This window comes from Apostichopus japonicus, chromosome 20 (genome assembly GCF_037975245.1).
Source record: "Apostichopus japonicus isolate 1M-3 chromosome 20, ASM3797524v1, whole genome shotgun sequence".
Classification (NCBI taxonomy): domain Eukaryota; kingdom Metazoa; phylum Echinodermata; class Holothuroidea; order Aspidochirotida; family Stichopodidae; genus Apostichopus; species Apostichopus japonicus.
In genome coordinates this window covers 31476550-31497378 of record NC_092580.1, presented here as the reverse complement: position 1 = coordinate 31497378, position 20829 = coordinate 31476550, and the positions used below count along the sequence as shown (strand labels likewise).

The window sequence follows — 20829 nt, the reverse complement described above, 5'->3', positions numbered from 1 at the left end:
GAGAAGAAAAAAGGAAAAAAGAGGGGAAAAAAGAGGAGAAGGAGAGGAAGGAAGGGAAAAGAAAAAGAAGAAAGAGAGAAAAAGGAGAAAAAGAGGGAGAAAAAGCAAAACGCTAAGACACCGGGAAGAGAAAGAGGAACAGTGACATCATTACAGCTCTGAAGGGTAGCCAGTGACGGATCAATGATTTCGTCAGGGAACATGACGCATTTTGGGATGGAGGCGACCGCCCGCCCCCCCCCCATTCAGCATTTTTTAAATGATATCGCTAAGTAATTTCAAAATAGAAAGTGCTTAGAGGCAACTTACAAGGCCTGGGAAGTGTCATTTCCAGCGATCTGGGAGACATTTTCGGCCAAAATTTGCTTGTACGCTTCGCGCCAACCTATGGTGGCGCTACGCTTAGATAATTTGCCTACAGGCTTCGCCCCTCCCTTGGCAAATTCCTCGCTACACGCCTGTTCGAATTTGTAACGCAAACAGCAGATATCACATCATATCAGTGAGCATGAAAATGGCGTTCCAGGATGAAAAGCCTCAAAACTGTCCGACTTGCCTGAAAAAATAACCAAAAATTTTTGCGCGCGTTCAACGTGTTCATGTCAATATCATATAAGCAAGCATCGGTTATTACATCGCATGCCATCATGTACCGTACGGTCCGTTAAAATTGCGCAGTATACCGCGGGATGCTAATGTAAACAACGACATGTCTCATGTAGATGTATAAAAAGCATGGAGGTCCAATTATGTCAAAACTCTCTTTTACATTAGTAATGGCGAATTAGGGCCTGCACCCCCGCTGCGCAGTGGTGGAGCGTCCATATGGTCAGGGGGGCGGATGCCCCCCTGACGGACTCAAATGGACTGCTGGCGCCTTTTTCAGCTCTTTACCACTTTTTAATTATTCTAGATTATTGACTTTTTTATTGCGCTCTCATCTACTTATTGACATTTGTCACATTTTGTTGGTGTAATTTGGCGATGACACCTTATTCTTCGTTTATCTGCAAATTAGCCAGGCCCGGAAAGGGTAATTTCCTGCGATCTAGGGAGTATCTTTATTCAAAAATTTTCTGTACGCTACGCGCCAACCGATGGTGGCGCTCCGCTTAGATAGTAATTCGCGCCCCCGGGTTTGAAAATCCTGGATACGCGCCTGGTATTTCCTTTCAGAGGTTGCTATACTTTTCTGGAAATTCCTTCATGATGCAAAGTGTTTTGCTAAGAGTGTTTTCATCATACATGAACGAAAGATATTTTGTCATTCAATCTTCTGACTCTAAAAAATTGTCATTTTTGTGAGACACAGAGTGATTCTTTGCTGACAGGCATCAAAAGTCAGGTCTGGCTCTGGGAACAAATATGTCACTAGATCCCAAATGGTGTACTATTCATTTTTGCATTATGAAATTGACAATACGCTATTCTGCATACCACATTTGTCCCCATCACCTCCACATCTTTCTGGGCCTCATAATCAACCCCAGGCCACAGACTGTATTTCCCTGACCCCTCCCCCCTTTCCTTCATCTTTCTTGTGACATGCTAACACCATACAGAATTACTCTAAAACAGTAACAGAATATGTGGTACTGGAGCATATAAACCCAACCATGTCTTATAGTTTGGATGGGGTGTTTGGTTGTTATGTTTTTATACGTGACATGTCATGTCATGTTTCCATACTTTTTCAGCTTGGTCCAGATATTGGACTTGATGAGTCACTAGTATAACAGTCCTGTTTTCTTTCAGAAGTATGCCCTTAATACCCTCCTCGAAGAGATGAGCTCCGACGTGTACATCCAAAGCCGACAGAGGATCATCCTGTCAAGGAAAGAGAGACAAAAAAAAACTCAACAAAAGAATATCTAATGTTTTAAAAAACTGTGACAAAATAAATAAAACTGTTACTTTTTTATATTTGATATTCCTGCAATTTTTCCAAAAATTATTGAATACCATCTTTGGTCATCAACCCATCCTTTGTATACAGTGTTTCCCACACAACGTTATACCAATCAACATTACAAATTGTAAAAAACAGTGTTTTGAAAGTGACTCTCAGAATTATTTCCAGATATAATTAAGGCAAAAATAGGGCAATCAAACCCCCCATATTGTTCAGGCACCTTAGAGTACATAGGAAGCTGAGGAAGGCTGCAGTATCACGCAGCTATGCTGCATATGACATAATTGTTTGTGCTTTGCACCGGCTGCAGCTATTTTTTTAACACGGTAGCTAAGATGCTCTGAGAGGCGAGTCCAAAAATTTGATTGCTGGTGACCAGATTTAGTCTCCCTAGCAGATTTGGGGGAGTAATAATGACTTTTGACTAACATTGTTGAAAGGACAACTGATGATATTACAGTTAGAATTGGTAAGATATTTTACTCTCAAAATGATCTAATTTGAATCCCAAACAGGAAAGCTTTCATGTTTCATAATATAACACCTACAAATCTTAGAATTATCCCTGGCAAGCATTTTGATGAGTATACATTGGGAAGTTAAAATGTTTCTCTAAAGTAGACATAAAAAAAGAGCAAATTAAATACTTACCAATATGACAACAGAATGAGGACTGTACATAGTTCTAGCAACACTGACTCTCTGTTTCTGGCCACCACTCAGGTTAATACCTTTTTCACCTATTTCAGTTTGATCTCCAGCTGGCAAAATATCAATGTCTGGTTGTAAACTGCAGGCATTGATGGTGTCTTTATACCTAGAAAAAAATACTGCTGGTATTAATGGGTGTGAAGATTCGCGCAAAAAGAAACGTCTCATGCCGGTAATCTGACCTAGTTTCGAATGATGTGCAACAGAAGTGTTAGACACCACCATTGATCCCAGAAAATACACACACAGCTTGCTACCGTTGGTAATTAGACACTAGTGTACAGTCAATACATACAGCTACAGTCAATACCCACAACACAGTGTATATAGCAGCGTGGACATCTCAGGTCTAGATAAAAGATAACAAGGTATCACGTTTCATTACTGTCTGCATTTTGTAGCGATATCTCCTTCATTAGGACCCTTTTCAGGTTTATTGAGGCCAGTCCTGGATGAAACCAAATACAGTTTATACTTGTCAACTTTGTTAATTGATCTCCTATGAATCTGCACATTGCCATGCTTGCAAACAGAAACTGAAGAACTGCTTAATACATCTTATCATATTTAAAAAAAAAACATTACTTAAATTTGTCCTTATTCAATACATATATCAAACTACTCTTAATATGTTGTTACTTTGATGATTACATTAAGGTCACTTGTTTGGTCACCTTACCTTAACCGATCCATCTTGTTACCAAACGTAATATTCTCTTCCATGGTAGCGTTGAGCAACCAGGCTTTCTGTGAACCGTAAGCTATGTTACTGACACTCCTAGTTGAACAAAAACAACAAAAAAACATTTCCAGAAATGATTAATTACTGGACGTTTTGCAAATCAAACATTATGAACTCCTGTATGTTTGTCTAAATGTAGATCAATTTGATGCTCAGTGGTATATGAAATGGTAATAATGCTAATAGACTCCTTTTTTGAGGAATTCCACAATTCCACAAGTCATTATCCTTCGACAAGCCATGAAAATAACACTTTTTCATGAAAACTTAAGATTCTTAGCTTTTGCTAAAAGAGCAAAAATTTCATAAATTTAAATTCTGCAGTAATTTGCAAAATGTTTAGAATCTGTGTCGCACAATATGTGGCCTTCAAAGTAGGGAAATGGAACTAAAATTTACATTAAGTGTTGATGTGTGGAAGAAATATTTTTTGTGATAACTTTCTCAGCAGCTTTAAGGAAAACAAAAATTGATCAAAAAATAAATGTTTAGACTAACTTATCCCACTGTACTGATCCAGACACTGTTGACATTTCCCCGAGCAGGGCTGAGATGAAGGAAGATTTTCCACCACCAACCTGGCCGACAACTATCGTCAGTTTACCTGAAAAGTTTCATAAATATACATTATTTCATTTAGCTAAAACCGTTTTGAAAGTATGCATGATGTATCCTTTGCAGTTATTTGTGCTCAATTAAAGGATCAGAAAGTGAACAGCCACCTTATACACCAAAAATATGTCAGATATGTTTCTGATGAGCAAACCTTAATCCTCTACCCCACGATCCCCTCCCTCAAGGACCTTAGTCTTATTTTGTTTAAGAGATAGGGACCTGAGGGGGGGGGGGCTGAAATTTAGTTCCATTGTTTGAAATCATTGAGTCTCTAACAAGAGAGGTTTTTATTTTTTTTTAGTTCATTTTCTGTACACATATTTTATAATGACATTACATATACATGTTGTGACTAAAAGCAAATGCAAATATTAGTTCAAATATTTTGAAAAACTTTGCCAACAAAATTGCACCTCAATCAAAGTCAAATAATAACGTATGTCATAAAGTAGATATAGGTAATAAAGTAGTGAAACAACATTAACAATTTGACTATAGTTGCTCTCAGATGTTATTTTGTTGACATCATGAAAATTGTGCAGAACCTTTCAAACAAACTGAATGTTTATAGACTACATTTAACTGTTTACAAATTTATGAGCTATAAAACACAGTGGGCCAGATGTTAGTATAAATCAATGACTGTGGGTGTTTCGAGATATGAATATATTCATATTTGAAGGTTTCGAAATGAAAAAGTGAGTGTCATTTCCTGGAAAGTTCTCATTTGATCCCTTTCACAGAATTGGGCCACGAAAGTATGCCCACGGCATTTAACTAAATCATCTTAAATGTATGCTGTATTGGGCCCAAGTATGCTAGATATTCAAATATGGTCACCTTTGGTCAAAATTTTTAAACTGTTTTTATTACGACCTTCGATGAAATTTTCCTCACTGGGACCATTCAGTCATCTTGTGTGTTCCTTAACAATGTCTGAGAACAATTTGGAGAGTTAAGACCTCCAGGAAAGTACTTTTTGAAAACTACTAGCAATTATAGCGAGCTCTATTTGAGGCCTATACTGACTACCTTTAAGAAGAAATCTGCAAATTTAAATCTACGTACCTGCTGGTATTTCAAGGTCGATATCGCTGAGTGTAGGCGTACTAGCTTCAGCATCCCAAGTGAAGCTACCATGTGATATCTTACAGAGAAGTGAGCAGTGAACAAACAAACAAATTGTTAAGGATTCAAAAATATCAAGAACATGATCATTAAAATTTTCAAAAACAAATTTTTTCAAAATAGTTATTTGTGCTTCCAAAGCTAAAGCTTCATTAAATTACAGTAAAATTTTCAGCCTTACTTTATATTTTTATTTTATATTTTATTTTATTATTTTCAGCCTAATTCAAAGGTACGAAATACAAGTAGTATGGCTATTTGCTTCATTATCTTGAATATTACATAAGAAATGCTAACACATTGATTCATTTACTAGGTATTAGGAAACAGGCAACAGTCCACAAAAGCAAACTATAATGCTATGCAACAAGACCACCAGAGAGAAGGGTAAGTTGATATCTTTAGTACACAACAATCATATCTCTTCTTAAAAATGGTCTTGCAATTTTCACCAATTTGTTTAGGCTACTCAGAGCATAGGCAATTTTGACATATTACTTTCCTTTAATTTTAAATAATTCTCACTCTAATCATGTTAAGAAACACTAATAATATCTATAATAAAATAAACAGTGATTTGCTTGATAAATTTGAATAAAAGTTGGATCTGGGTACGGGAATTGGTCCTGGAAAAAAGTGGCCAAAAGAAAATTAAAAGATTTTGACTAGTTAAATATCCAAACAGTTCCTGAGAGGAGGGTGATATGAAATAATTCTTTCATGTTTTTTTACAGTTAGAATGTTCTGGATGCAAGTCACCATGAACTTTATATACGTATGTATGATTCTTTATGCAAATTATCACTGAGAGACATTAAGCATGATTTCTATATAGTTACCTTGGCAACTGGCCATCCATTTTCATGTCTCAGTTTATCGATGGTATCCTCAGCAAATTTGAGGTTACTCTCTTTTAAGTTCCCGTTCTGCGTTTCAGTCTCAAAAGCTGGGTTGCTGTAGACCTGACCGTCAGAATCAGCATCAATTTTCTTGAAACTTTCATGTCCATTCTGTTAGAACAAACAGTTGAGATATGTTTGTCAATAAGTGAGGTGTGGAGAGAAGTATCAGGATACATCAAATTTAATAAATTCTTTATGAACTAGGACAATGTTATCCTGTCTAGTTATTACTCCTTAAAGTATCTGAATCATTCTGCTCATTCAACTTGTATTACATTTTTCTTCTTTACCAGGGAGTCTTCTACTCTGTTAAGCCAATTCAGGCTTTATAGAAGACTTCCTTTCACATTGTAAATTTTTTGTGATAAAACAAATAAATAAACAAAAACAAGAACAAAATATCTCTAAAATAATAGTATTATTTATTTCACGGCCCAATCGTGCAAAAATATATTGCCCATTATGTAATTTGTTATGATTAGCAAAAACTGCGGCCTCTTTGTAGCTTTGCAAAGACACATTTACATTTTAAAGACACATAAAAGTTTAGTCATCGCTCTTACTGCTTTAATGTCTCTCTGAGGAACGTGTCCCGGGTTTAACCGGTTCACCTTCTCCAGCGTCCTGCCATCTTCACCATCCTCGATCTCGGCCGCACTGAAGAACGTCCGCAGACGTTTCGTACTGACCACGGCGTTGACGTAAAACTGGATCACTTGAGGAAGCATGAACATTGGTACAAACATGCTGTTGAATACTGATAAGGATGAAAAGGTGATCTCTGGGGTAAGAGCCTTCCCCTCCAAAACTTGGTAGAGACTATAAGACTGTCAAAAGAAAGAGAAAATGAAAGAGATGATATATTTGAAACAAATTTAAAAAGTTGGAATGCAGATCAGCAGATCAGAGTCACCTGTTCTTTATAATCGTATTTTCATTTTGGTCATAATATTTTCACCTTTGTTCTAATTTTTGTTTTATAGAAAATAAAGACATACATATGAGGACAATAGAGACAATAGAGAAAGAATAACTATCGGGAGAACAGGGCTGAATCTTGCATTGAATATGAGGATAACTTCAGATTCTGAGGAGGGTTCTTAATCTTGGGGATGAATCTAGGGGTGACTTCAACTTGATCGGCAATCGATGCCTAGGCTGTGGCTAAACACTAACAAACATTCCAGATATTGCAATTGGAAGAATTTAAAATAACCTTCCAGGACTCTGGCAATGTTTTCAACAAAAAAAATGGTTTAGAGTAATTATCAAAACATGACATTTAGCACAAAAACTTGACTTACAATCAAGGTCACCAACAATGGGGTACTTCCTGCCAGTGTGTCTGTAAGGTGGTAAATAAAAACATCCACAATTAATATATTAAATATATTCCATCATGAACAGTGACATGACTACAGTTTTCCATCAGGTCAAAGTTTTCGGTCAAACTTTTCTGACTAAATGTTCCTATTCTACTCCAATTTGGACTTTTATTTCGATGAACATTGATATGCAAATCTTACATAAGGAAAATATCTTGTCTCTTCATGATGTATACTTTTATACCTTGGTCATTACACAATATACTTGGTCATTATTTAAATTGCAACCTGAAATTTTTGGTTTTTGGCAATTTTCTTAATGGGATGCGAGCAAACTACTATCAGTGTTGCCAGAAACAAAAGCATTGTCATATTCTCAGAGGCACTCTGAACATTTAAATAAAACACTACAAATCCTAAGACTAGGTAGCATTTATACCCAACTATTTCTTTATTCTGATTTTGAGCGGAAGTGTCACAGAATGTCACTTGAATCTTAGAAATGCTTATCTTTGTTTCTAAAATTATAGCCAGTTCCTTTAAAAACCCTTAGACAAGATGTCAATTGTCACACCCTGCAAATCTCTACTTCCCAAATATTATGTCATTTTGATGAAAAAGTAGAAAACAAATTTGCCCAGTCGATATTTATCAAAACTGTTGATAACTAGCCAGTTAATATTTCTTGGAACAAATGGAGAGAAAAAGTTCTGTTTGACCTGTTACATAATATGAGAGCTTCTGTTTCTTTGGGTTTTTTTTTTCGATTTTGCTATAATCTTGGCATTTCTATAAAGACAAAATGAGAAAACACTCACACATAAGTACCCTCCATCCTGTAGATTTGACCTGCATCCAAATTTCTTTCCCACGAGCTTCTCCGATTACTTGCAGGAATATTTCTTCCCAAGCATACAGTTTGATCAGCTTCATTCCTTGTAACATTTCATTTGTCTGCTTGAGGCGACTGTCCGAGTGCACCTATGTAAAAGATGCAATGAAAAGATCCTTATGTCAAAAGTGTTTATTTTATTATGTGAATTAAATTTTATATAACCCACTCAGAAGATTCCTAATACTAACATAGGTGAACCAACTTGACATATATACCCATTTTTCAGGATTTCATCCCCTCCCATCCACCCATTTGTTCACCCTCCTCTCTTCATAATAATGATAATGATAATAATAATAATAATAATAATTGCATTATTGATAAAGGAAATGTCCTTTTTGGTGTCATAAAACAAACTTTTCTTTCTTTTTAACTTAATGTGTTGTGCAGAAGAGATGAATGCAAATAAAAAATGGAAAAAAAAATAATAATCATAATAATCATAATAATAATAACAATAATAATAATGATAATGATAATAATGATAATATTGATAATCATAATGATCATATTAATAATAATAATAATCATAATAATAATAATAATAGTAATAATAATAATAATTATAATAATACTAATACTAGTAATAGTACTAGTAATAATAATAGTAATAATAATAACTGATATAAAAATAATAATAGTAGTGATGAACAATTGAAATGCACCAGTATCCATCAAAATGACACTCATGGTGTAGTGAAACAACAGTGTGAAAGGGCAAAGCAGGTAAACAGACAAAGATTAAGATAACAAAAGGTAAAAGTCAATTTAGAAGTCAATTGAGTTCTAGACACAGATGAGTTCTCTGAGTACCTTTGAAGGACACACATCATGGCCATCCACACTCACAGGTTTTGTCCTTCCTAATCACCCCTCTTCCTCTTATTACTTCCCATTCACTCTTGAACCTCCTTTGTTATCCCCTACCAATCCCTGTCAATCCCTCTCTGTCCACCTCTCTCCACCCACCTGTTACACCCCTCTGTACCATAGCTTACCTGCTGCAGCCCTTCTTTCATCTTCAGCAGCCCTCTCATCGTCTTATTAACTTAATTCTTTTGTCTATTTCTATTATATTTATGGTTCCTATTGTTCTATTCATAGTCATAATATTAATTCTCATACCATTTGCTTCCATCACAGTCTCAGATCCCTTAACTGTCTCAATTTAAAGCTCCCCAAGAAGTTATTCCAGTTGGTAGTGTTTCATCATTTGTGTCAATATAAGGCAAATTTTATAATGTGTCTGAATGTGTACAGTATACTTACCATTGATTTCTTCTGGAGATTTCCTAATTGCTTGGCAATCACCGTTTGTAGGGGCAGAACTAAGAAGAAAACTGAGAAGCCAATGAGAGCAGCTGGACCCAGCTGAGTATACAGGATAACTAGGTAACCAAGTAGCTGAGGAAGACAAAAATGCATTGACAATGGAATAATAATCATGAAATATTCAGGAGAGTCGGCTATCCAAGAACCGACAAAGACAATGGAACAATAATCATGAATATTCAGAAGAGCTGCATTTGAAAATCCACCCTTTAATAAGACTGTCGTTCAAGTTTCGCCACTGCCCACTGCTTCACCTGTCAAGGTTATTAGTCGGGAATATTAGCCTGTGTGTTACGTAATCAATTTGCCAAGCCCAGCAAAGGAAACCAGTTGAGAAAAGTCGCTTGCGAGCTCAAATTTCCAGCGATCTATACCTTCAGAACCTAATAAAATACCTCGAGGCAGGTAAACTGTTATTAGAGTGGTATAAAAGGGCTCATATTCAAATGTGGCTATCCAAGAGCTGACAGAGGCAATAGAACAATAATCATGAATATTAAGAAGAGCTGGCTATCCAATAGCTGACAAAGAAAATGAAACAATAATCATGAATATTCAGGAGAGCTGGCTATCCAATAGCTGACAAAGTCAAAAGAGCAGATGATAGCCAGATATCGAAGTAGCCAAGCAAGAAACAGAAAATCAACCAAACATGCCAAATTCAAATGGACAATAAACTATCTATCTGTCCATCTGTCTATAGGTCTTTTTGGCTATCTGTCTATCTGTCTGTCTGTCTATCTGTCTATCTCTCTATCTGTCTGTCTATCTGTCTGTCTGTCTATCTGTCTATCTGTTTATCTGTCTATCTGTCCATTTGTCAGTCTGTCTGTCTGTCTGTCTATCTGTCTATCTATCTATCTATCTACATATCTCAGTAGGCTCATTGTAATAACTGCAAGGAAAGACTAAAAGGCAGAAAGTGTTTGTATTCACTTACCTGGTATGGCAAGGACCAAGCTGAATGGAGATACTGGAATGACATCAGAATATTCATGGCATCAACTGACATATGATTGGTTATCTGTCCTGTTGTCATGGAGCCACCACTGATAGTGTATGTAGATATACGTAGAGCCTTGTCATAGACAGCAGCCTGTAGAGGAGTCAAGATCAAAAAATCATGTTATAAGACAAACAGTCTGCTAGCCTGGATAACACAGTATGGTAACACAACTGGATAACACAGGATAACACAGGTTTACACTGGATAACACAGTACTCGCAACATCCTCAAAGTTACCAGCAGCTTTGAGTCAGCTTCGAGAAATTTATGGTATATTCACACTTAGGCATAGATTTGTAGTCTCTAAAGAAGGTGTTCACCCTTTAGCAATCAATTGAAATGGCTTTTGAAAAGAAAACCAAAAGAGTTACCATCATTATTGCTACCTTGAAACTAGATGAGTACAAATTGATATCCCTCATCCAGAACTTCCTCTCCATCTAACCTCACCCCCCATCCCCCAACCCCACCCCCCCTGTTACCCACTATGCTGTCAGCATCATGCATGGGGACAATTAATTGCTTTACTAGTTTGGAGTTTGGGTTTTAATTACTCTCTACCCTTTGATCATCATAATGATATATTCACAAACTTTAGGGGGTGTTTGAGGGAAATTGGTGGCGCTATTCAATAATAAAATCTTTACCTGGATGGCTGCCTTCACATGACCGGATTCAGTAATAACGAGATGATAATGAACCTGCAGGCACAGCGCCCTCGAGTAGGAACACAGGAAGAGCAGGAAGACCAGGACTATACCATTGCGGATGAAATCGTAGGAGGACATGTACTTGACATCCTAGACAGAAGAAAAAGAAACATTTGTCTTACTTTGAGAAATAATTCAATCGTGAGAAGCATTTTAAGTGACATTTTTCCTGTTTCCTTGAAAAACCTTGAAAATGCTACATTGCTTGAATTAAGAAATGTGTGCCACTTGATACAACATTAAAAGGTGCTCCTCTTGATGGCAAGTTGAAACATATTGTAATTAAAAAGGCACCCTGTTATTGAAAGAGTATAATTAACTAGTGTGTTTAAGTTATAAAAAACATTAATACATGAATTTGTAGTATGGAATACACACACGTTCCAGTTTTGTCTCAACACTGTGGTTTGACCCCTCTAACCAATGTCGCATGTCCCACTGCCCTAGTTTTGCCCCACCCCAGACTGGACCTTGTTCCATCACCCCCCCCCCCCTCGCCCACATGAAGCACTATCAAAGTAATCTATGATAATAAAGCTAATAAATACAGCTTTAAATCACACATATATCAAACACAAATTTCACTCAAAAAAAGAGATAATTCACTCATCCTTAAACTATTCAAAACTTCAAGCAAGTTTAGTTGGAATCATAACTATTTAATACCCATACGATGAACTTTTAATTTGGTCAATACTAATTCCCTGAAATTTGTTTGACCAAATTTTCGGAGCATAACTGAAAAGAAAATTGCTATTGATAAATTGAAAGGCATGCTCCTCACATTTTTGACATAATAAACCTACACATCAACCAGTAGGTAATGAATCTATTGAAAAAGCAATCTTGTTGCCAGACAATTTGCAATTTTTAGTGTCTGATTTTTAATGCATGCTAAAAGAAAATGGGATTTCCTAACTTTTCCCTTCATCTTTTGACATAATCAAACTTGACTATAAGCAAAACTAGTACATTATACTGTGAAAGGACATTTTTACTTTCAAATATCATATAAAATAACTGCTGCTTACTATTATTTATAAAAAAAAATAACTGCTGATTATTATTATTAAAAAAAAATAACTGCTGATTATTATTACTTTTATTATTATTATTATTGTTATTTTTATTGTTATTATTGTTCTTGTTATTATTATTATTATAAATAGTATCAAACATTGTACAAATTCAACACACAAAAACAACCAATACGAGTTAACTTACTGGGTTAGTAAGCTCGCTTCCTTGGTACTGTAGTTGAGACGCATATAAGATGATTCCCGAGAGAATAAACGGATTGATAAAAGCAAAACTGTCCGCAAAAAACTTTATAATGCCAGCCACACCCAATCTCTTGCCATAGGTTCTGAGGTATGCTTTGTATAAATTCAGTTCTTTGCCGGTATCTTCAGCCTTTTTCTGTTGAAAAGAATTAGGTTCAAGAAATGGATTAAATCAGGAACAAATGATTTGAAAGGCATCATTTATATGCAACACTTAATATGGACACTCACAGGTGTAGGGCACTGATATGGAGAGGTTTGGGGGAAAATTCATCCAACCATCCCTTTGCTCCCCATGCACCCCCCCCCCCGTCCCCCTTGCCCTACCCTTGCCTAGCATAACTTAAATGTTCTTGCTATTTAAAATTTCATGAACATGCAAGTGATGTGTGCTATATTTTATTCTCTGGATAAATAATTTAAATACTATCAAGACAAAATAAAATAAAAACTTCAACTCGATTGCAATGATGGTACCATTCAACCTGCTGTTTTACAATGCATTCACAAAATATTACCAAATTTGAATTTTAAATAAAATGATATTTTGCCATACAATGTGCTATGAGAATGCAGTTTTGACCTTGAGATGCAGAAAAAGTCCACCAATTTCTTTAAGAAATCAACTTTAACCTCTCAAATACCCCTTGATACACCCCCTACCCCAAAAAAGTGTCACAAAATGGTTATGGTTGAATTTTGCATTTGGTTTTCTTAGGATTAAGAGATTAATGAATGTTGTGATCTCTATCTCTACATACCTAATGGTGCTGCATATGAGAATACTATGTGAGCATATGAAGGGGAACCCTTGGAGGTTGAATAGCAACAATATTCTGATTTTTAGATAATTAACATTGCAACTGACAGAAGCTTGTTGTCAAATTTACTCAAATATATTGCAGGACAGTTGCAACACAAAATTGTGTCAACACAAATTGCGACATAGCTTCTATAATGAACATTGTACTCTTCGGCACTCCGTCCGAGCTTGATAAGACTATTACCCCTTCTGTTTTTATTATTTATTTATTATTTGTACAAAGTTCAATCTCCTTCATGTTTATTTATTATAAACTGGAACAATCTGGACTGGCAAATTTGTACATTGGTTTACGTAATAAACTACTGTTGTGTTAGCCACAAAACTTGCAAACTCATCGTACAAGGTGACATGTTGCAATATGTTTAATAGATTACATTTTTTAACTTCAAAACAGAGCATAGTGGAGCCAAAAGTGGCAGCAGTTAGAAAGAGGATTAGCATGGTTTGTATGTGTATAAACGTTACAACGAGCATGTATTCATGCATCGTCAATGCTAACTTCACAGCTCTATAACTTTTGGGGGGGGGGGGGAAGAGGTGGGTGCAAGGTCTAACAACAAGGAATCTATCATGATCCATGAACCAATTTTGAGTATATTTATCTGTTTTCTTAATATGAGGGCGACATAGTCCTGAGGAATCTCCACAGCTACAGGATACAGGGGGGGTGGGGTGGGCAGGGGGGAACATTCAGTTGGGGGATGTTCTTCAAAATTCAAAAACATATATTAACAAAACCGTGTGTTAAGACCTAATTCATCGTCTTAATATGAGTCAATATGGAATATTTGACCACTAAACTTTTTTTTCTGACCCTCTGCATTCAACAACCCCACAGCTACACCCCCCTCATTCATAACAGTTCTGGTGGACATTGGGAATTATCCCAACACCCCCCTCCCCAAGCTCCCCCCCCCCACCCACACATCACTGAAGATCACTATACAATAATATTTACCAATTCGATTCCAACAGCCTCTTCAAATTTATCTCTGTTGTACTTTGTGGTGTGGACTTTCGAAAGAGATCCTAAATCGTCCAGCTCAAGGGCTCTCTTATAACCCAGGCTGAACAACCAATTCATCCACCAGAATATGGCCGTAGACAGTAGATTGGTGTACCCCTGAAGGAACCGCATACCCTCCTTCTCGAGATCTTCCGGAAACGTCTCTGGTTCATAACCCCAACCAAAGACCTGTTTGTGATGAAAAATTCAGCAAACTGAGGCCAATATCGTAACTATATCGTACATTCTTATATAATAGAATATTTTAAGAGATGACAAATTTTGGTGAAAATTATAGAATATAATATATATTAAGACAGTAGTCATTAAAGCCATGATGAAACTGCACACACTGCAGCAGTGAATGGAGATATAGACAAATTGCCCGAAAGGTAATAAAAATCTGGCAGGTAACAGTGGTATATTGATAGAACATCTAACCACACATGCTATATACACTAACTTTTTTCCAAGCAAGTTTTAACCAAATATCTTATGACAGCATCAAGCCTTAAAAAAACACAATGCAAAAGATCTTTTCTTGTTCAAATTCTAACATATACCAAATTAAATCACACCAAATATTAACAGCAACTTTCCTTGTCCTGAACATGAAGGAAAAAGGCTAAACTTCATTCTATAAAAATTTGTTTTTTTTACAAACAGCTCGCATTTTTGCAAATTTCTTTCTAGCAAACACTCCTCTCAGACAGACAGCAAGAGATCAGCTTTATATCATTTTAATTTAAATTTTTTTAGAAGAAATACAATCATGACCAATATTCGATAAAAGTTTAAAACAAAAAAATAATAAGAATTTACCCTTGTTCTGATGACGTTTAATTCCAAGATGAAAAACAGAGCATAAATGATAACCGCTACGATCGTTAGGATGTAGCGCATGTGACTGGAATCGACCTCCTCATCGTTGACGAGGTTCGCAAGTTTAATCGCGGAGCCACCGAGCGCCAATAACCAATATACGAGCATCAGCCAAGACATATGTTGCAACTCCCAATACTCCATGTGATGGGTGTAAATAATGGCTACGATTCCAGCCAAGAGTGCAAGGCATGCTGGGACATAAAGCTGAGGCTGGGTTTCCAGACCGTTGTTGACGATGAGATCTGTTAATATGCCCTCGCCGACCTGAAACGTTACCATCACCATCAACGGGTAGTAGAGGACCCACCTCAGGTCGTGGCCCGGAAATTTTAAGAGGTAAGCATGTTTTTCGCTATGGCGGCACAGTAAAAGGGCGAAGAGGACGAGAGATCCGAATACTAGCAATAAGATGTGTGGTATAGTCTCGAGAAGATTGGTGAAACAGGAATTATAAATGGTGTGTTCTGGATCCCATGCAAAACCGATCAGATTTTCCGCTGTATTAGCACCACAGTACCAATTGAACTTTTCCATTTTTAAAGGATCCATGATCTACAGATAAAAAATATAAAAAAAAGAGTAAAGGGATGTATTTTGGGTTATAAACACTTGGCCGCTCGCTTCTTGAGATGTATTTATCATTTAGCATGAAAGTGGATGAAAGGACACCCAGGTCAAAGCAGTGTACAAGTAGGATGGGCATACCAGTGAGTTGACTCATATTTTAAATATGAACTGGTCTGTCACCAACTTTATAAACATTTCATCTAATCTTTTAATAATGAGAATACAAAATATGGTGAACAAACTTTACTTTATTTTTTTCCCTTTCTATTTTGAATAAATAACTTTTATTTTTGCACTTTTGTACACAATGTATTCTTTCTTTCTTTTTTTGGTAAATAAAACATACAATTATTTGAATATAATTGCATTGTAAGTTTAAGTAAACACAATCAAAATGACAGGATTTCACAGATCTTATAAAGGTTGGTGCAAAAGTATGCAAAAGAGTTTCATTTTAGCATCTAACCAATAGACTTTACCAAATGGACATTTTTTACACTAATTTTAGATACCTATATATGTATAGATGCCAACATGTGAAGATAGAACAATGAACTGCATACAAAATCTATAACATCTTAAGACACAATGCTTCCTTTTTACATATCAAAAGAGGTCAAGAGAATCTAAGACAAGGTGGAAAATGTCATTGATTATTCTTGAAACTTACCTGAAAAGTATCATCTGTGACACTCTTTGAAAAGAGATTTATAAGACTTTAACATGTGCAACTGCAGTGAGCTCACATGGTACACACCCACAAGCTTCCTGAGCTTATACGACAATTCAACACAGTTAATCATCTATGATATATTCCATTTTATATATATGCAGGTATGGAAGCAGGCATATGGTATGGGATGGACTGATGTTTGAGGGTAGGCTCTTCAATACTGCACTCTACACTGAACATAAGTTGACTTTACAAACAAACTTTACATCACCCTGCTGAGAGCAATAATATCACAGAATTCTGGTTCGACGGAGCCAACCACCGAATACTGGGAAGTCATCTGTGAGCAGTTTTAGCTGCTACGATGTAATCCTACTTTGACTTGCGAAACAGTTACACGATATTATTGCAGTTATTATTTCCTTGTTAATTTATAACTTACCCAATGTTGATTTGTAGTTTCACATTCGATTTGAATTTTATAACCTATTGCTCTATTAGGAAAGCATCTTTCAGTCAATGAGTCAGCAGATAACTTATTGAAATAATATTAGGCTACATCAGGCATGTATGCATATGTTATGTATGCATGTGTTATGTATATATTTGGGAAGTATTAAAATACATGAATGCTTCAGAAATGGCTGCATCTTGCATTATTTTAAGATCATTCTTTGTATTAGCACATACCTTGCTTTGCACAGAACCTCATTTGCTACTTATATTTTTTAATGCAGAATTAGCCCCAACTTTAAAGCATGCTAAAAATTGATAAACAGTATTTATCAAGAAGCACTTATTCCAATAGTTCTGACCTTTCAACTTATTCAACATCTAACCTCTCCTTTAAGTTTTGCTCCATCCATTGCTCAGTCATCCAATACTTGTCTTGACTGTGCAAGTCAAGTATCTGCTTAAGGGATTAATATTAATCCCATTGACCAAACAAATACCTTCCCATAATCTCTGATGCAATCACGATTAAACACTGAAGTATTAACTTATAAATTCCACCACAAATGTTTCCTGGACACATGACAAAGCAAAAACAATTTACATATATATATATATATATATATATATATATATATATATATATATCTATATATATATATATATATATATAAATAGATATAATATATCTATATATATATCTATATCTCTCTCTCTCTCTTTATATATATATATATATATATATATATATATATATATATATATATTTATATATTTATATATTTATATATAAAGTAATTCCTATCCTCACCACTTTTTTTTCCTTCTTTATCCCCAATCTCCTCTCACCCCCCCCCCTTTTTTCTTCCTTTTTTACTTCTTTTCCCAGTACAGCTACAATACTTGAACAAACTACACAGCAACATTTCTGTGAAGCAGTTTTATGGTTAAAAAAATATTGAAGGATATCAAATAAAACCTCCCACACATTCAGTGGATTATGAACCAAGTTACTTTAATTGTAACATCATTGCAAACATACTTTATGTTTAATCATGAAGATCCATGAATATTTGCAGGAGGGAAGGAGGCTGACTCGTCTGTTGTTTAAATTTACACCTGCTGTGTGACACAACAATGATAAGGCCAAAGGTCACATATGTTGCACAGTCATTGTTTATTATTGAATGCTTCACTTAATGAGCCTTAAATGTTAACATTGCCTTCCTCTTAATCACCTCCACTTCCTCTCCCCTCCCCCTCTCTCCACCCTGTGTAACAAATGTTACTCAAGCTGTAAAACAATTCATCTCATTTAGTTAAGTCATTAATTTAATAATACTTAATTAAATGATTTAATTTGTCTTTAATTCAAACTTCTTCAACTTTCTATCTTCCATTCTGTCTCTAAAAGTTTATAAGATTGTACCTGATCAGGAATCATAAACAAAACAAAAAAGGAAAAAAAGGAGATGAGAATATTTCCAGGTTAAACTTTGCTTACTTTTCATGTCCCTGTCGAAATAAACATGGGAGGCAATTATATACCTTAATTGTTGTTATCTCACAGAGCGATGACAAAAAAGTACTTTTGTGACTAAATAAAACGTTGATCTGCAGTGATCATGCTATAAAAACTGCCATTTGAGATAGCTTGAGATCCTACCACAAAATCAGTTGCCAACAATTTCAAAGGGGGTATGTTAAAGGTATGCTGTATTGGCTCAAAAAAAGGCTAGATATTGGTCACCTGTAGTCAAAATTCTTAAACTGTTTTATCACCACCTTGAAGGCAATTCACCTCATCGGGGCATTCAGTCATCTTGTGTGTTCATATGGAATGTCTGAGAACAATTTGGAGAATAAAGACCTCCAGGAAATTACTTTTTGAAAAAATATTGAAATTATAGTGTGCTATAATTTGGGGCCTATACAGACTACCTTTAAGCCCAATTCCAGAGACCACTGAATCCAGATTCATTTAAACCAATTTTCTTCATTTTCTCTGAACAAAAACCAAATCTCCTTTTTTTTTTTTCTAGTAACCCTCATTTATTGCGAATTTGAACTCCATTGAAATATACAGAATACCGCCACATAATATATGACTTTATATCTAACTTCAAGTAAAAAAAAAAAATCAATTTATCCATTAATTTATCCATCAAACCAATATGTATGTATGTATTTTTGATCCTCCTGCAATCAGGAACTTAGCGAAGAAGCCATCATTGGCTTATCAAAGCCGCAAGCTGACCGAAGTCAGTCAAAATATATGTCAAACTACATATCAAAGTTATGAAATTCATAAACGTATATGTGTACTATCAAATTTAACTGATAATATGAAATAAAGTAAAGTGAGCTTTACCTGAAACTTCAATCAGTCACATTGAGGCAGAACGGGTGCATATATGAAGCCCGACTTTCGAAGGAGAATCGGCCAGTTTGAATGAAGACATGCAGACAGTATGCAGTAGATTTTATCAAAGCAAGCTGGCAAGTAAGGAGTGTATCTCATATAGAGCAAAGTCCATTCTCTTATCTTTCCTGTGCAACTGAAAAATACGATAACAAGTAAGTTGTTAAAAGATAAGAACGATTGCTGAATCTTTGTCTAAAAATGCAAGTCATGACTTTGGAATGGTCTTTCACAGGCAAAGGTAGCTGACATCATTCTGTTAGATTCTGTAAGAATAAGGCAGCATTTATTTATTTACATATTTATTTATTTCCTCGAGAGCATCACATTGTCATTGTTATTTACATATATCAGCCACATAAAAAATTGATCCCTCTGAAATGTTTGTTCAACCTCGCGCATGATCACCAAGTTACCAACACACACACACACACACCCACACACACAAATTCTAACCTTGTAACACTATTGTTACTCAAAGACATTTGACAGGTTTGAGCATTCCTTTGTTGCATCATGTAGATTCTTTTATAACATTCTAAATTAAGCCCAAAATGTTCTAACTTCAGCCCAAACTGTGTCAATTTTACTGATATTGAAATATTTTGAGATATAACATGCAAAGTTTCTGTCACTTTGTTTCCCTCCTGAAAGAAATAATGAAAATAGAGTCAACATTTCAGGACATTTAAAGATAATGTTTTAGGCTTCCCATCAAATATTTCACAGAATTGATAAATTTAACAGAGTTTGGGTATTTAAGTCGCCGCTCTGCAATTGAAAAGGAATAAATATAATGATAGAGTCATCGGTTGAAATGATGGGAAACCTACTGCCTATTTCCAAAGTCTTTGCACAACCAATATATTTAGTCAAATTATTAAAAAAACATAGATTTGATAACTATAATAAAGATGCATAACTACTTGTTCTTAAGGATGTAACTGGAGGGTGTAAACTGAGGTGTCTTAAAACGAAAACTCATATTCCATACATATTAGGTTGTAATTAACCATAGCTCAAAAATATGCCAGATTTTTCAGGTATGTTTAACTATCATTTCATTTCTGTTTATCACATTACAAACCACTTCCCAACTACACAAAAGTGGCACCAGACCACCAGTTTTTTAATTATCAAACTATCATGGTTTCTGATAGATAAAACTAGCTCCACCAGTTTATTGGCTGCAACCACCATTTTGTTTTTATTTAAAACTATCATGGTTTCTGATAGATGAACCTAGCTCCACCAGTCCTATGGTTGCAACTAGTATTATTTATCACACCCTTGATGAGGTTAAACTTAACAACAAAATGTCAACAATGGAACTGCTGGTGCACATATTACTCACGGGCATGGAGCCTGTCCTCTCTGTGTTTTAGCAGGCATGTTGTGGCTCTTGGTCTGTTGTCTTTAGATAAATTACTTCATTT

General features: G+C 35.5%; 1 protein-coding gene across 4 annotated transcripts in view; it reads right to left on the bottom strand.

The window, feature by feature from the left end:
• Window positions 1–19742, bottom strand: part of LOC139961055 (ATP-binding cassette sub-family C member 9-like) — a 44356-nt gene extending 24614 nt beyond the window's left edge. For 2 of the 4 annotated variants that reach the window (XM_071959895.1, XM_071959894.1), the window contains exons 1-16: window positions 19343–19529; window positions 15216–15830; window positions 14346–14582; window positions 12503–12697; window positions 11216–11368; window positions 10503–10658; window positions 9500–9634; window positions 8154–8316; window positions 7315–7355; window positions 6574–6837; window positions 5948–6118; window positions 5049–5127; window positions 3864–3969; window positions 3303–3401; window positions 2564–2729; window positions 1690–1827 (exon numbers count right to left, since the gene is read on the bottom strand). In XM_071959895.1, coding sequence (XP_071815996.1) covers window positions 1690–1827; window positions 2564–2729; window positions 3303–3401; window positions 3864–3969; window positions 5049–5127; window positions 5948–6118; window positions 6574–6837; window positions 7315–7355; window positions 8154–8316; window positions 9500–9634; window positions 10503–10658; window positions 11216–11368; window positions 12503–12697; window positions 14346–14582; window positions 15216–15827 — 2715 coding nt within the window. In that variant the 5' untranslated portion in view covers window positions 15828–15830; window positions 19343–19529. Of the gene's footprint in view, window positions 1–1689; window positions 1828–2563; window positions 2730–3302; window positions 3402–3863; window positions 3970–5048; window positions 5128–5947; window positions 6119–6573; window positions 6838–7314; window positions 7356–8153; window positions 8317–9499; window positions 9635–10502; window positions 10659–11215; window positions 11369–12502; window positions 12698–14345; window positions 14583–15215; window positions 15831–16515; window positions 16837–19342 lie in introns of those variants that run through there. The other 2 variants (XM_071959891.1, XM_071959892.1) reach the window with 2 other exon arrangements.
• Between the last annotated feature and the right edge of the window lie 1087 nt (window positions 19743–20829).